The sequence below is a fragment of the Hippocampus zosterae genome, chromosome 19 (assembly GCF_025434085.1).
Source record: "Hippocampus zosterae strain Florida chromosome 19, ASM2543408v3, whole genome shotgun sequence".
Taxonomy (NCBI): domain Eukaryota; kingdom Metazoa; phylum Chordata; class Actinopteri; order Syngnathiformes; family Syngnathidae; genus Hippocampus; species Hippocampus zosterae.
The window spans coordinates 1297570-1312636 of NC_067469.1; the positions used below are offsets into that span (position 1 = coordinate 1297570).

Consider the following 15067-nt stretch of genomic DNA (forward strand, 5'->3'; position numbering starts at 1 on the left):
GACTTTGCCCCTTACTCCTACTCTTCAAACATATCGGAGAAAAAGTTTCATCGTTTTGCACAACAGACACCCGGTGCACGTGGCCTTACTTGAGAATCGTCATGTTTGACAATGTGAAGGTCAAAGAAGTCATCCTCATCTTCCCCAGCGAGATACGCATCGATCCCCCCGGCGAGAGGCGCTGAGAGGGTCGACTGGAAATCATCAGCTACAGACGGACGGAAACATCAAGGACGAGAATTCACCATCGAGTGAGCCATGAGAAGCGTTACAAGAATTGCAGACCAAATACCACTGAGATCCAGAAACAGGACAGGAATGTGCGTTTCCATTCCAGGCACAGGAACTCTGGAAGAAAAAAAAGCCTCATTGTTTGGTTGACTTGAAAAACAAAAAAAAAACCCCCACCAGATGATTCAGTGGGACTGGACACAAACCCGCAGTGGCACACGCACTTTTCAACCGGTGCTCCAGGAATGCCACTGCCAGCTGACGGCACCAAAACGGCGTTGCGTTCTTCGGTGAGCGTCAGGCGGCATTCAAGCAGCTGTGACTCCCGCTCCAAATCGTCCTCCGACTTATCTGTGTTCACATGCTCAGGTGTAACAGATGAAATCACCGTTTGCTCATGGTGAAATGGTGGACAGTTTTGATACACGTGTACCTGGTTTGGAGACTATTTTCTGTAACTGCTGGTCCAGGTACTCCTGGCGCTGAGTGAGCGTGGCCAGCCACTGTTCCCTCATTCTCTCCAAATCCAATTCCTTTGCATAAACACACCAAAAGTCACCTTTGGATGGGCTGCTCCACCAAGAAAAAAAATACTTTCAGATGTTGGCCAAATACTTGAGCTAATCTGTGAGCGCAAACATTGAGCACTTACCTGGTAGCTGTCCATATCTTCATCTCGAGCCTGGAAAAACATTTTTAGATCAATAATTTGATAATAATAAATAATCAATGGTGGAAGGGCAGATGAAAGGGAAATCTGTTGGCATCTTAACTCAAGATAAACACACTCGGAGAAAAAAAAATGTTAATACTACACTATGAATATTGTCATCTCGCCTTACTTTTGGTGTATTTTGGACCTTGACATCTCCAAAGGACACGGAGAGGATCGACATGCAGATCAGCGGCATTGTGCCAGAGTCTGGCACGGGGTGCAACTCCACCTGGACTCGACGAGACTGACCCTGTGAAAGGAACGTTTCCAAAACGGTTGTCTTTGGATAATGAGCATGGAAAAACATGTCTGACTTGAGTTTTTGGACATCAAGTTCTTGCAGGCAAACCTGCAAAAACAAAACAAAACAACAAAAAAAAAAACCCCACACCTGTCTGAGCTGAAAGATCCCTCCAGTGCGTACGTCCTTCGCAGGAAGAATTTCTACAGGTGTGAATTGCCCTGCATCATTTAGCTCCATTAGCTGAACCCACAGCTCCACCCGTCGAGTCACCTCGCTCCACCTGCCAAGATTGGGGGGTGGGGAGTAAAAGAATATGCGGCACTCTCAACAAAGGTAATCCTCTACACAGTCATTTTCTACTGTCTGACCTAACGGGGGTAATGTGAGGGCTAGGGGGGGCCCGTACAATCTAGATTTGTATCCTTCAATTAACCTGACATGCATGTTTTTTAGAATACGGGAACGACCCTCCGGTGTAATACTGGGGGGCCTCTCAAAACAATTTCTTTATAAACGTCATATTTGTGTGAGTGTAAACCTTTCTCTGAGTGAACGTGTTTTGGCTTGAATGACTCCGAGGTCCCACAGTGCCAGGTTCCGCCGATGATTGTGCTGTTTGTGGCCGTACACTTCGATAGCCACCGCGCCCTCAGATAAATATTCCAAAAAGTCCTCCGACATGGGCACTGACAGCACCTTCAAAAAAAAAAAAATGTCATCAAGAAGCTCCAATTACATTCGTCATTGTGAAGCACCGAAGAAACCACCTCGGAGCTGTCAAAAATAACAGTGCACTGAGGATCTTTGGAAGCAGATGGCGAAGGGGCCCGCGCCATTTCTGGAGGGATGAACACAGACTCCGTCTGGCCACAAAAGTGATACTGGCAGAAGACGAAGTTCGACAAGTGACGAGGAAGTCCGGTAGCCTGGAGGATTTTCACCTGAGGCGGACAGCAAAAGAGCCCGTTTTCCATTTTTTGGTCCTTTCCAACCAACGCATCAAGACAAGCTCTCAAGTTCTCACCACGCAGTTCAGTTGACGCTCCGGCGCGTCTCCATCGGAATGACTTTGGAGTGAGCCCGATTCCTCTGAGCTTTCCGTCCCTCGCCAGACCTCCACATGAAGCCGGCCCGCCACCTGAAAAACAAACGTGACGTACGGTAGCTTTTGTTACGGCAACCTGTTTTAATATGTCTGCCTGGAAACTAAGACTTTGAAGAACACACACACACACAGACCGGTTTATGTGTTTTGCGGGGACCACTTTTTAGTTCATCACACACGCACACACACACAGACCGGTTTATGTGTTTTGTGGGGACCACTTTTTAGTTCATCGCACACACAGGCACACACACACACACACACAGACAGGAAGCAATGTCCTACCTCCCCCTTCTGGTTGATTATGGGAACTGCGTATTGTAGTTTTATGTCATAGAACAGACATGCCAGGAAAACATTGGCCACCCCAATCAGACTGTGGTTCTCCTGCTCATCAAAAAAGGGGTCGGCCCGTTTGAAATATGAGCGCATCACCTGTGTTAAAAAAGACCGAAGAACAAAACGACGTGACTCAAACTGGGCACGTCAAGTGAATTCAGTTTGAAGACCGAGAACCACGACAGCGTGCTGTTAGCTAGCTTGCTAAGAATTTACAGAACGCCACGGTTGTGGTCACTTTCAATTTTGAATTCCAAATGACACGGGGTCCCCTCCGGAGGTTTTGCAAAGGCGATTCACTGCTCCGACTCACAGGGTTGTCTTCATCAAAGTCTTTCCATTCTTGGTAGAGATCCCTCATGTCCACCAGCCTGTTCTCCATCTTCTCCATTGCCCAAATCTGCTTGCCTCTCCCTTTACGGCGAACCTGAATGGCCGGCTCGCTCAGCACCACGTCACGCTATTTAAGAGGGGGGGACGGGGACGGGGGGGGGAGACATGACATTGCTCCTCTGAGGCATTTATTTCAACAATCATTATCATACCTTCCTGTTGGCATCCAGATTGGCAGCCGGTATCTGCAGAGTGACCAGGTACTCGGTCCTTTTGCCGAGTTCCTCCGCAATGAAGGAGGCCTCCTGAGCCAAAAGGTTGGCGCGAACGATCTGTTCTTTCAGACGTCGAAGGCTTCGCGTGATCATCGCCTCTCTTGATGACAAGCGCATAGCACGCACATGGATTTGATTTCAAAAACAATAAAAATCGCAAATCCATTGATAAACTGAACACGGCATGCGTAAAAAAAAAGGAGGTCTTCACCTATCCTCACTCCAGCGCCGCATACGTTTGTGGGAGACCGGAGACGTTCCAATGACAGCGGCACTATTCGGCAAACCCGTCACGTCGAGGAGATGCGGAGCAGCTCTCTCGGGGTTGAGCCGCTGACGGAGCTGCTGCAGCTCCTGCTCGTACATTTGCCTCTGGCGCTCCAGGGCGCAGCGTTTCTCCTCCTCATGCTGCCTCTCGAGGGTCTGTAACACCGACTGCAAGGGGTCTGAAGAGGCGCAAAGACGGGGAGATGACCAATCACTTCATGGACCATGTCATGGTCCGACAATTGCTTAACTTGGACCACAGCGCGTTGCGCTACCTCAAAGGCTTTAAGCATCTCGAATTGAATAAGTTACCATTGGCTGTCCATGTTAAGTGAAACGGAAACGATTTTTTTTTTTTAAATCAAACAAATAAAAAGGTCATATTGGATGAACAAGCCCGGCAGTGTCACCACTCACCATTGCTGGCCATTCCTTTCATCATGACTTCAGCCTGAGCAAACTCGAAGCCCACTTCACTGGAAGCGTCACTGGATGCATCGGCGTCCATCTCCAGCTGCTGCGTATCGAAGCGGGGCTTCAAATGAGCTCTGCTCTCCTCCGGCTCCTCCTCACCCACCGTATGGACCAGATGCTTGGGCAAATTGATCCTGTTGGAACGCAAAGTTCAAAAAAAAAAAAGATAAAGCAGAAAATGTCATGCTAATGCTTAGTGCGCAGGATATAAATTACATTTAAACATGCTTTTAACTATACACACACACACAATAGTAGGTCAGTCAAACCTGAAGAAATGGTTGTTTCCCCACAAGATTCGATCTCCATGATGAAGGTGCACAGGTCCGGCGACCGCGGTGCCATTCACCCACGTCCTTCATTGAGAACATGACCGACTAACACGTTAGTTAAAAAAGGAAGCATCTCGAGGGTGGACCGCGGGTACGCCTCCAAACAAAATCTGGGAGTCAATTGCTGCATCCTCAAAGGCAGGGGTGCCCAAACTTTTTGGATTGAAGATCTACTTTTCGATCAACTAACATCCCGGGATCTACCCTTACCGGCGCGCGCGCACACACACAAACACACACACACACATTCCTGTAAGACTGTATTTGTGAGGTCCGGGCAACTCCAGATAAGGAGTGAGGACCACCCTTTCTGATAGGTTTAGAGAGGAACTAGTCTTAGATTTGTACACTAGATGTCACCCCAACTACTTTCCCCACTTCAACTTCTTTAAAAAACAGAGCAATAAAAAGTAGACTTGAAACTGAAATCATACACACACACACACAAATTTGAGATTTATCTGCTTTATTTTATTTTTTAAATATTTTTTTTAGTGAAAATGAGACTGATAAGATGATTAGTGTGCAGTGTATATTAACACAAAAAATATATTACTAACATGTACAAAGACACACAAATGGTTGTTTGTTTTTTTTTCTTCTCGACACTCCTCGGATCTCCTTGGGACCTGTCTTAGATCTACCGGTAGATCAGGATCTACCTAATGGGCACCCCTGCTCAAAGGAGATCGCGCTGGCAGAAACCGGCACTTGAAATTTCAATCGATAACACCCGGCGCAGAATAACGTACCGAGCATTGCGGTGAGGGGTGAGCACCACGCCGTCGTTTTGCGTGACGTCAATGATGCAGTGCTCGGCTTGGATGGCCATCCCGCACAGCTGGATGTCCTGTGATTTGGACGAGCCCACGCGCGTGTGCTCCTGCATATGAAGCAAACGGGGGGTGGGGGGAGCGACATCAGGAAACACAGGTTATGATTCATGGTTATAGTTTGGCTGTGCCTGCATGCCCCCCCTCACCCCCGGCACCTTTAGGTAGTAGACGAGCAGCTCGTTGAGGGCGGGGTCAGCATTCAAGTTCACCAGGAAGCACTTGTCATCCACTACCCTGATGCCAGACGACTGCAGGGAAATGCCCAAACTCTCCAGCTGCCTCTGACGCTCCTGCGGAAGAAAAGAATTCTGAAGAATTATTATCCAGACAAATGATGCTGACTGAAATGCATTTCAATTGGATGAGGGTTTTATCGGGGTGAACATTTCTGGCCAATTAGTGGCCGAGGGTTGATTACTTGCGCAATAGACTCGGTTTTCCGGAGTTTCTCCTCCCAAGTCACGGTCATCTCTTGGATTAGTTTCTCGGACTCTTCCAGTCGCTCCTTCAGTTCCGGGGCCTTCATAGACTGAAAGCAAGACCATTTGATTTCACTTGGAGATATTTTTATGGATTATAAGCCGTCAGGGGGAAATCATGATGCTGGATATATACTGCGCATGGACAAAATTAATGACACGGAAAATACATTTTAAAAAATCTGAAAGGCATCAACATGTCTGCCTCATTTTGTTGCATAACATTTGAGGGCGTTAACACTAATTCTGTAATTTGCCACGAATTTTGAATATCGCCGTGTCAATATCAAAACATTTGAGTTGCAAAAATGTTTTTCACTACAACTTCGAAGACCTCAGCCTCCGTGAGCTGCTCCCTCAGTTTCTCGACTTCCTCTCGCAGTTCTCTGATAATTCTGGCGTTGGGGTCTTCGTTGACCACAGCGTGGTTGACGATGCTTTTGGCCCGGTCGGCGTAACGCAGGGTGGACAGAGTCTCGTCGTAATTGTCCGCCGCTGGGCTGATGGTGGCCACCATGGCTGTGCGGCTGTTCCCTCCCAAACTGTCCTGCGGTTACAGACGTCACGTCAGCAACATCGCTGGCAACATTTATGAATCAAATATGTCAAATTAATATCTTAAACAGCAAAGAACTAATTTTTCAAACTGATAGCAAAAAAAAAAAACACACACACAACAACAATTAAACCAAGCAGTGACACTTAAATACTTAAATCAACGCATAAAATGCTGTTCATCTTCCAAGCCGCTTGATCCTCACTAGGGTCGCGGGGGGAGGGGGGGTGGTGCTGGAGCCTATCCCAGCTGACTTCGGGCAGTAGGCGGGGGACACCCAAGAATCGGTTGCCAGCCAATCGCAGGGCACACAGAAACGAACAACCATTCGCACTCACGCTCACACCTAGGGACAATTTAGAGTGTTCAATCAGCCTGCCACGCATGTTTTTGGAATGCGGGAGGAAACCGGAGCACCCGGAGAAAACCCACGCAGGCCCGGGGAGAACATGCAAACTCCACACAGGGAGGCCGGAGCTGGAATTGAACCCGGTAACCTCTGCACTGTGAAGCCGACGTGCTAACCACTGGACTACCGGGCCGCCCTCGCATAAAATGCATCAACTGAAAATGGGATAAACATTTTGAAGGAAATTCTAAACATCAGACTTTGAAAGGAAGTAAACGAGTACCTTGAGCAGCCATGTGAGCACCGAGTCCCTGTAGGGAACAAATTTGCTCCTGTTCTTCCCTGCCCCCTGATCCGCCAAGGCTGAGATCACCAAACCCAATGTGCTGAGAGATCTGGAGTGAGAAGAGAAGTACCACGTGAACAATTTTCCAACCGAGTTAAACTGACCTTGAGGAACGAAACTTCCGAATACTACAGAGTTTGAACTCAATGCGGACGAGATCATCCACGCTGCGATTATGCGCGGCACTGTTATATCGGTTCTCTCACTTGTTGATGTTGCTGCCTTCTTTCAGTCTTTCGCCAGCTGCCCCGGTCTTGGCTGCGCGCTCGCTGCCCGCCAGGTCCACCAGACTAAGCTTGCTTACCTTCTCTCCACTTGTCTAAAGTGAAGACAACAACAGCAAAGCGAGATGGAGGAAGTGCTAGCAAGCTAACTTACAGTCTCACCCCCGACTGCAGGTCCACGAGAGTGTGGGTGAGGATGATGTTAAACACGGCGTGAGATCGGCTGCTCTCTTCATTCATGTTTGTGGAGGCCACCGTACGAGATTTATTTCCCTCCGACATCAGAGATTCAACGTCCTGCCAGAACCGGAAGGAACAATGGTCACTTTTTTTGTTTGCGTGTCTTCGGAAAACCAACCATGCTAACCGCCGCTATACCTTGTAGCTAGCCACAGCCAGACGTGATAGGCCGTCAACGTAAGGTCCCAAAACGTTGTGCTCCCTTACTCTCAGCGTTTGACGGCTTCTGCAAATACAAACGGATGGTATCATTAAGAGCTCCTGCTTTCCAAATGCAAACCATCGAAATCACATACATAAATATATAGAAGCAACATCGCCTTGATTGGCTTGGTCCGTGTGTCACACGCACACACACTAATGCAAAAAAATATACATCCATCCATTTTCTAATCCGGTTATCCTCAGGAAGGGACGCGGGTGTGCCAGAGCCTATCCTAAAATGTCTTGGGGCAGTAGGCGGGATACACCCTGGACTGGTTGCCAGTCGATCACAAGGCCCACACAGACAATCGACCATTCACGCTGCCAATCACACCTAGCGACAATTTAGAGTGCTCCACGAAACCTGCCATGTAAGTTTTTGAAACGCGGCAGGAAACCGGAGTACCCGGAGAAAACCTATGCAGGCATCATGCAAACTCCACACAGAAAGGCCGGAGCCGGAATTGAACCTTGCACTTCTGCACTATGCGCAATGTTCAATCAAAAGTCCATTGTCCAGTCCAGTGGTTAGCACGTGGGCTTCACAGTGCAGAGGTACCGGGTTCGATTCCAGCTCCGGCCTCCCTGTGTGGAGTTTGCATGTTCTCCCCGGGCCTGCGTGGGTTTTCTCCGGGTGCTCTGGTTTCCTCCCACATTCCAAAAACATGCGTGGCAGGCTGATTGGACGCTCTAAATTGTCCCTAGGTGTGAGTGTGAGCGTGGATGGTTGTTCGTCTCTGTGTGCCCTGTGATTGGCTGGCAACCGATTCAGGGTGTCCCCCGCCTACTGCCCGGAGACGGCTGGGATAGGCTCCAGCACCCCCCCGCGACCCTAGTGAGGATCAAGCGGCTCGGAAGATGAATGAATGAATGAATAGTCCATCTGAAAAGATTTGGTGCGCGCGTACTGGACACCGGTCATTGGTTTTCCTCACCCTTTAGGGTCCAGCAGGTCTCGGACTTTCTCATTGTAAATCTCCATATAGGAGACTTCCACAGTGAAGCTCTCTCCCTCCCCAGCTTCCCGCGTGGTCCTGGAGAACAAGGAGCTGCAGAGGCGAGGGATCAAACCAGGCTGCTCTGCCGAGCCCATCATGGTGTAAGACTTCCCGGAGCCTGAAAATGGGCGGGTGGTGAGTGTCACAGTTCACATTTGAGGCACGAGGCACACCACCAATCAACCTCCGTGTCAAACGGTATTTTGTGACATTTTGTTTTGATGTTTGTGAAAATTTACCTCGTGCCCGCGACGGGTATTTTGTTTATTTCGCGCAATGGTCTCCGAAATGTTATATTGTGAAAAGCACCGGCACTAAAGCACAATTTTAAATTGCCACCACCACTTGTCAGGAGTACACGTGCAATCGTTGGAGTAAACGCGGAATTTAGCTATCGGGGGCCTGAGGCACGAAACAACCGGTCCAGTCTGACTGCACCCTTTCCACATCATGCATTAAAGTCCAGAAGTGCTCCTAAAATAACTACAGGAGACATTTTATACTCCAGGAAAGCCATACTGGACGTGAGTCATTGCTTTTCCTCACATAATAATCGTCCCTGAATCAATTCTAATAGAAATCGACTGTGTGAGGTGAGTTAGTCCCGGTAGTCCAGTGGTTAGCGCGTCGGCTTCACAGTGCAGAGGTACCGGGTTCGATTCCAGCTCCGGCCTCCCTGTGTGGAGTTTGCATGTTCTCCTGCGTGGGTTTTCTCCGGGTGCTCCGGTTTCCTCCCACATTCCAAAAACATGCGTGGCAGGCTGATTGGACACTCTAAATTGTCCCTAGGTGTGAGTGTGAGTGGGAATGGTTGTTCGTCTATGTGTGCCCTGCGATTGGCTGGCACACCGATTCAGGGTGTCCCCCGCCTACTGCCCGGAGACGGCTGGGATAGGCTCCAGCACCCCCCGCAACCCTAGTGAGGATCAAGCGGTACGGAAGATGAATGAATGAATGAATGTGTGAGGTGATTTTGTAAAATGGCCACATTTTATAGACTCTCCTTTACATTTTGGAAGAAATGTAAACACTTTAATTGCATTTTTCTCTTCTAATTTTGCAAGAAGAAAAATAATAGGACTCATAACGTTCGCTCATGGGTCATAAAGTACCTTTACTTACCCGTTTGCCCGTAAGCAAAGATGCAGGCATTGTAACCCATGAAGGCGTTGTCTAGTAAACTCTCCCCAAGGCACTGGAACACTACTTCTTGACCTGTAAACACATAAAAGAACAAATAAAGTGGAAAATTGATGCAAATTGTCCTTCACCTTCAAGTTAATCTCAAAGGCAACGGGGGACTCACTACAATTAATGTTGAGCAATTATTTTTCGCGGGGAATGTGGCTGAATTCTTAATTTGTTATCTAATGATGCAAAGATGGGTGAAAATAGTCATGTTCTATTTTTCTAACTTTTATTCTTGATTGTTTTTGGCGTTCACGCGTGACTACATCCTAGCAGTAAGAGAGTCCATTTATTTCCCTCGCTCCATAAATAGTTCAGAGCTCAGCCAACATTCTGTGATGAGGTCGGTATTCGAACCGAGTCATCAAGCACGGCTAAAAACGGCACCGAGTCGGACAAAAAAAGCAAACCTGCGAACTTGTCTTTCTGGGATTCATCCATGGACCAGAAACAGTGATCATAAGCAAACACCTGAGGAAGAACAGAGGAAGAAGGGATTATTATTTCCAGAGCTACTTAATGCAGGGGTGTCCAAGCTATGGCCCCGGGGCCAAGTTTGGACACCCCCGACTTAGTGTATTTGAAAACAAAAGATGATGCGACATATTTTAATTCAAGACTAACCTTCGCCTGATTCCTAAGGGAAAAGAGATTGGAAAAAATTAGCACTCATATTTATTTAAATTAACTATCAAACAAAATGTCATAAAATGTACAGTGCCTAGGTGAGAGCAAGATCACGTTTAAATTACGGTACAAACATGATTGTTATCCAGGCAGATGCTATTACGATGTTAGTTACATTTGCATGTATTTTCATTATTATTATTATTATTATGACTAGTGAACATAGTGCTGTGTGCTCTTTTTAAAGTTTGTATGTTGTACAAACTTGTCAAGAAATTTCAAAATATCGTCTTGTACATGTGATACTGTTTGGGACATGTTTGTTTGACATTAGCAGTTCTGTTGGAAGAAGATTGCATCAATTATTTTTATAACATTCATTCATTCATTCATCTTCCAAGCCGCTTGATCCTCCCTAGGGTCGCGGGGGGTGCTGGAGCCCATCCCAGCCGTCTCCGGGCAGTAGGCGGGGGACACCCTGAATCGGTTGCCAGCCAATCGCAGGGCACACAGAAACGAACAACCATACGCACTCACACTCACACCTAGGGACAATTTAGAGTGTCCAATCAGCCTGCCACGCATGTTTTTGGAATGTGGGAGGAAACCGGAGCACCCGGAGAAAACCCACGCAGGCCTGGGGAGAACATGCCAACTCCACACAGGGAGGCCGGAGCTGGAATCGAACCCGGTACCTCTGCACTGTGAAGCCGACGTGCTAACCACTGGACTACCGGGCCGCCCTATTTTTATAACATTACTATTTAAAACTTAAAAGCACGATCTCCAACAGCAGATTCCATTTGACTTTGCAAGAGCACCTGATAAATTGGGCAGGGAGTGGTGTACATTAGATACATTGTATGCACGACAGGGGTTGGGGGGGGGAGTGTCTTCAAGCAAGCAGACATATCAATTAGGCTTTTGAAAAAAAAAAAAAAAAAAAAGACCGCTGAAGTAGTCATGGCCACACATGGGCTGAAACAAGGCCTCACTGTGGGAGATTTGCTGGCCCGTGAAAGAGCAACATTAAGTCCTGTCCTCTCCCGGCCTGGCAAGGACATTCCTAAGATAACTGGCAGCGAATCCCAGCTCCAAGGAGTCACTAAAATGGAGGGGAGGAGGAAGGTAAGGCTGACTAAACCCAAGCGTAGGCACGCTCTCTGTAGGATGACAGCATACATACGACGCACAACAACTTTCAAGTTGGGAAATGATAAAAAAAAATGTGATAAAATCAACAGCCAAGGAGTTATTATCAAAAGCAAACAGAGATAAGAGAGAATAATTACACTTCCATTTCGAGTACACTTGTCCTCAGGGGATGATGAACATAACCAAACTTCAAGGGGAGCTTTCAGAATCCGGCACACTCATTCCCCCCCCCCCCCCCCCGCCAAAAAAAAATCCATCTGTGAAAGAATGCAAATGTATGGTCACCTGCATTACAGTAGGTGGTCTCCCAAGTTATGAAAGCAGTAACAAGGGTTCACTAATCTCTCCCGTCTCGAGGGTCTGACGGAACTTGCTATATTGGTGCCTTGCCGTGGATACCTTCGGGTGCTGCGATATATTAACATCCATCCCCCGAGGCTTACGCAGCAACTCGGCTCAAGCTGTCAGGCGACAAGCTGACAAAGCACAAACCTTGGAAATGCGGCGAGTCAGTGACTTGCCTTACAACCAAGCCATCTGCTGGACATACATTTTGCTCACAATGACAAAAAATGATATGCTAATTAGCTCAATTCAATGTTTTGATGAAAATCTCGCTTTTCTCTTTCCGTATCTTATCTTATCTTATCTTATCTTATCTTATCCTTTGTGGAAGTCTGTGCCTGCGTTGAAGAGAGCTGGTAAAACCTGTTCGGATTATGCCTAAAGGGGAATACACGTGGCTGAAGCATGTCAGGGCAGAAGCGACACACTGACACACAAAAAAAATGTTTAGCATGGCTAGGTACGCACGGAGCATCTCAAAAAAAAAAAGGGCTTTCTTTTCAAACAAGACTGGGCAGTAAGTGACACACCCTTTGTAAAGAGATGCATGATTTAGGAAGGATGTGTAGGTGGGGGGGATAGGTGTCTCCTCTACCAAACATTGGCTGCTAACCAGACAAGCTCGTTACAGCCTGTCCAGTATATGCACTGCTACCAGTACAGAGAACAAGATGAATTCCTTTGGTATTAATAATATGTGCACACAACTAACCAACAGCTGCATAACTTAAAATGAAAACAATATACATAACTTGCATTCATTTACCGCACCCCAGCCCTTTTTTTTTAAGAATGGCAGTTGAACAAGATAAGAAGCTTATCAATTCAAATTATGTGACATTATCCATGCCAAAATGAAGCCTATGTGGTTGCCTCCAAATTTAGGTGACAAGTTACAATCTTGCATTAAAACCTCTGTTGAGTATAAGGAACAACTAAACAAATAGTTCTCTGATGTCATAGAAACACCTTCAAGAAATGTTGCACATTGCTTGGTGCTATTCATAAAAAAAAAGACACTTCCTGTGGGCTTCTTGTCAAAATAAAATGTCTAGTCAAAAGTCAAAAAGTACAAATGTATGGCGCCAAGTCGAATCAAATTGTTCATAATACAAACATGTAAAGTAGACCATACAAATATGGCAAATAAGTGTTTGAATAGCGAGGTTTGTACTCAAAAGGAAAGTAATGAATGGAATACACTAAGAAAACAAATCCTCAAAAAAAAAAGTCACAAAATTGAAGAGATATTTGATCCAAATAAAAATGTGACGCAGGTTCACATTTCAAAAAAAATCTTTGGCGATGAAACAATTACAAATTATTGTTCCGTGTCCACTTGGTCAATATTAAATCTTGCATTAAAACAAATTATTTTAAATTAAATTGGGTTTCACTTACCGGGGGTCTCCTTTGCTCAAAGTTCCAATGGCAGGATTCAATATTGTCTGGTTTCCTTCCATTTCTACCACACATTTTGCCGTGAGGTCTTTTTCTGGAGAGATGAATATTGAACATTTTAAAACGGGGACAAAATATGATCGTCTATGGACAATAACGCTGCTTACATCAGCTGCCCGTTTTGCATGAGGTCAAAGGTCATCATAAATTTCCACAGCTGTCATGAGCACAACTGAGATTTCAACAACAAGAGTAAACAACAACAAGAATCAAATTTATTCTTAAAAGTGTGCCTTCAAGATATCTTTCTCCAGACCACCTTATATATTGTTTTGTGTTTTTGTTCTTGTAAAGTGTCCTTGGGTGTCTTGAAAGGCGCTTATAAATAACATGTATTATTATTATTATTATTATTATTACACAGGATGTAGTGTATCACGCCTTCTCCATTCAGTCACCCTGACACACCTTTTTTTTCCCCCAAAAGCAAATCTCTCTATATAAACGAACAAGGATAATAGTCTGGAATGCCCACCGGAGCTGGACAGAATTATTAAAAGCCTGTGCCTAATGGGCAACCTAAAACCATGAATACATGGTGACTAGCTGTGTGACCTTTTCTCTCACCTCTTCTGCTCATTGGCCGCACACGAACTGCGACCTTAACGTTGGAGTCATTGAGCTTGTTGTCATCCATTGTGCTGTCTGACGAATGGGACAAAAAAAAAAGTTAATTTGATTATTCCGTACAGGACAAATTATAAAACACCATCGGAACCACAATGGAATTTTTTGAAGACTTGGAAGGCAACAGATACGCAGTTTTAAAAAAACGACAAATCACACCCCACGACAGACAAAGTAATCAAATAAAAGCTGAAGACATTAAAATTCAATGTACAACTAAAGACTTACCGTGTGAAAGTGCGAGGTTCAACAGTCACCGACGTCCCCTTTCAGTTAGCCAATGACGCTAACGAGAGCTGACTGACAGAAAGGAAACTATTTTTAAACATAGTTCAGTTGAAAGAAACTGACTTATTCAATCAATCCTCGGTTTATACTTGCAGGTTTTACAAGAGTTACTTACAGGTGGTCCGGGGGGCATTGCGTGGGTTCATCCACCTGTTTTGTTGTATTTCCTGAAAGTTGCCGTAGAGATCCGTCAAGCCATGTCACCTCACTGCTCAAGGATTTACTAGGGTGAGATTTCGCCCACGAACAAGTTGCCAGTCGGCATCTGATCTGTAAGCCACCTGTTCAGTCGCGCGTGGACGACTTCACCGCAGCTAGGTGGCTCCATATGCTATACAAGTCTTTTATTTACCTTCTCAACGACGTTGACTCACAGACTGTGAGAAAAAGACACTCGTCGTCGTAAAAAGAAAAAGAAAAGAAAAAGATATTCGTCGTCACCATGTCGGGAAATGTTATGTCATTTATATTCCCACTATTCAAGTGCAATGATTGATATGTACTGTATCCGCGTCCTGTTCTGGTCTTCCTTTTTAAAGATTGTAATTGAATGTGGCCACCCCGTGGTTTTATTTCTTCGACCATTCAATAAAGTATTTTCCAAAATATGAGTGTTTCATTGCGTGCATGTTTGTGAAATTTACTTTTAGATTTACTCTACTTTAAATGACATACACATGACATACTGTATTTATCTGTATGCAAATATGTAATCATACCACATTGTACATCTGCATATATTTGCATTTGCTTTTAATTTGCCATAATTTGCTCCTCAGTGTGCGCGCTTGTGTGAATGTACAGCAGAAATGAATGCGTGGATAGCTTT

At 45.8% G+C, this 15067-nt stretch overlaps 1 protein-coding gene across 2 annotated transcripts in view; it reads right to left on the bottom strand.

Annotated features, from left to right (window-relative positions):
* LOC127592364 (kinesin-like protein KIF13B) overlaps nt 1–14616 on the bottom strand; it is a 29797-nt gene extending 15181 nt beyond the window's left edge. Inside the window, exons 1-32 of one of the 2 annotated variants that reach the window (XM_052053059.1) lie at nt 14354–14616; nt 14179–14250; nt 13891–13968; nt 13264–13357; nt 10360–10372; nt 10146–10206; nt 9670–9762; nt 8485–8665; nt 7484–7571; nt 7268–7402; nt 7088–7200; nt 6819–6930; nt 5965–6177; nt 5570–5680; nt 5307–5441; nt 5068–5198; nt 4253–4339; nt 3927–4117; nt 3454–3688; nt 3180–3342; nt 2948–3094; nt 2581–2730; nt 2215–2328; nt 1958–2131; nt 1729–1886; nt 1338–1470; nt 1074–1196; nt 884–913; nt 665–764; nt 456–582; nt 293–348; nt 90–208 (exon numbers count right to left, since the gene is read on the bottom strand). In XM_052053059.1, the coding sequence (XP_051909019.1) occupies nt 90–208; nt 293–348; nt 456–582; nt 665–764; nt 884–913; nt 1074–1196; nt 1338–1470; nt 1729–1886; nt 1958–2131; nt 2215–2328; nt 2581–2730; nt 2948–3094; nt 3180–3342; nt 3454–3688; nt 3927–4117; nt 4253–4339; nt 5068–5198; nt 5307–5441; nt 5570–5680; nt 5965–6177; nt 6819–6930; nt 7088–7200; nt 7268–7402; nt 7484–7571; nt 8485–8665; nt 9670–9762; nt 10146–10206; nt 10360–10372; nt 13264–13357; nt 13891–13960 (3657 nt within the window). In that variant the 5' untranslated portion in view covers nt 13961–13968; nt 14179–14250; nt 14354–14616. Of the gene's footprint in view, nt 1–89; nt 209–292; nt 349–455; nt 583–664; nt 765–883; nt 914–1073; nt 1197–1337; nt 1471–1728; nt 1887–1957; nt 2132–2214; nt 2329–2580; nt 2731–2947; nt 3095–3179; nt 3343–3453; nt 3689–3926; nt 4118–4252; nt 4340–5067; nt 5199–5306; nt 5442–5569; nt 5681–5964; nt 6178–6818; nt 6931–7087; nt 7201–7267; nt 7403–7483; nt 7572–8484; nt 8666–9669; nt 9763–10145; nt 10207–10359; nt 10373–13263; nt 13358–13890; nt 13969–14178; nt 14251–14353 lie in introns of those variants that run through there. The other variant, XM_052053058.1, reaches the window with a different exon arrangement.
* Nucleotides 14617–15067: the final 451 nt, after the last annotated feature.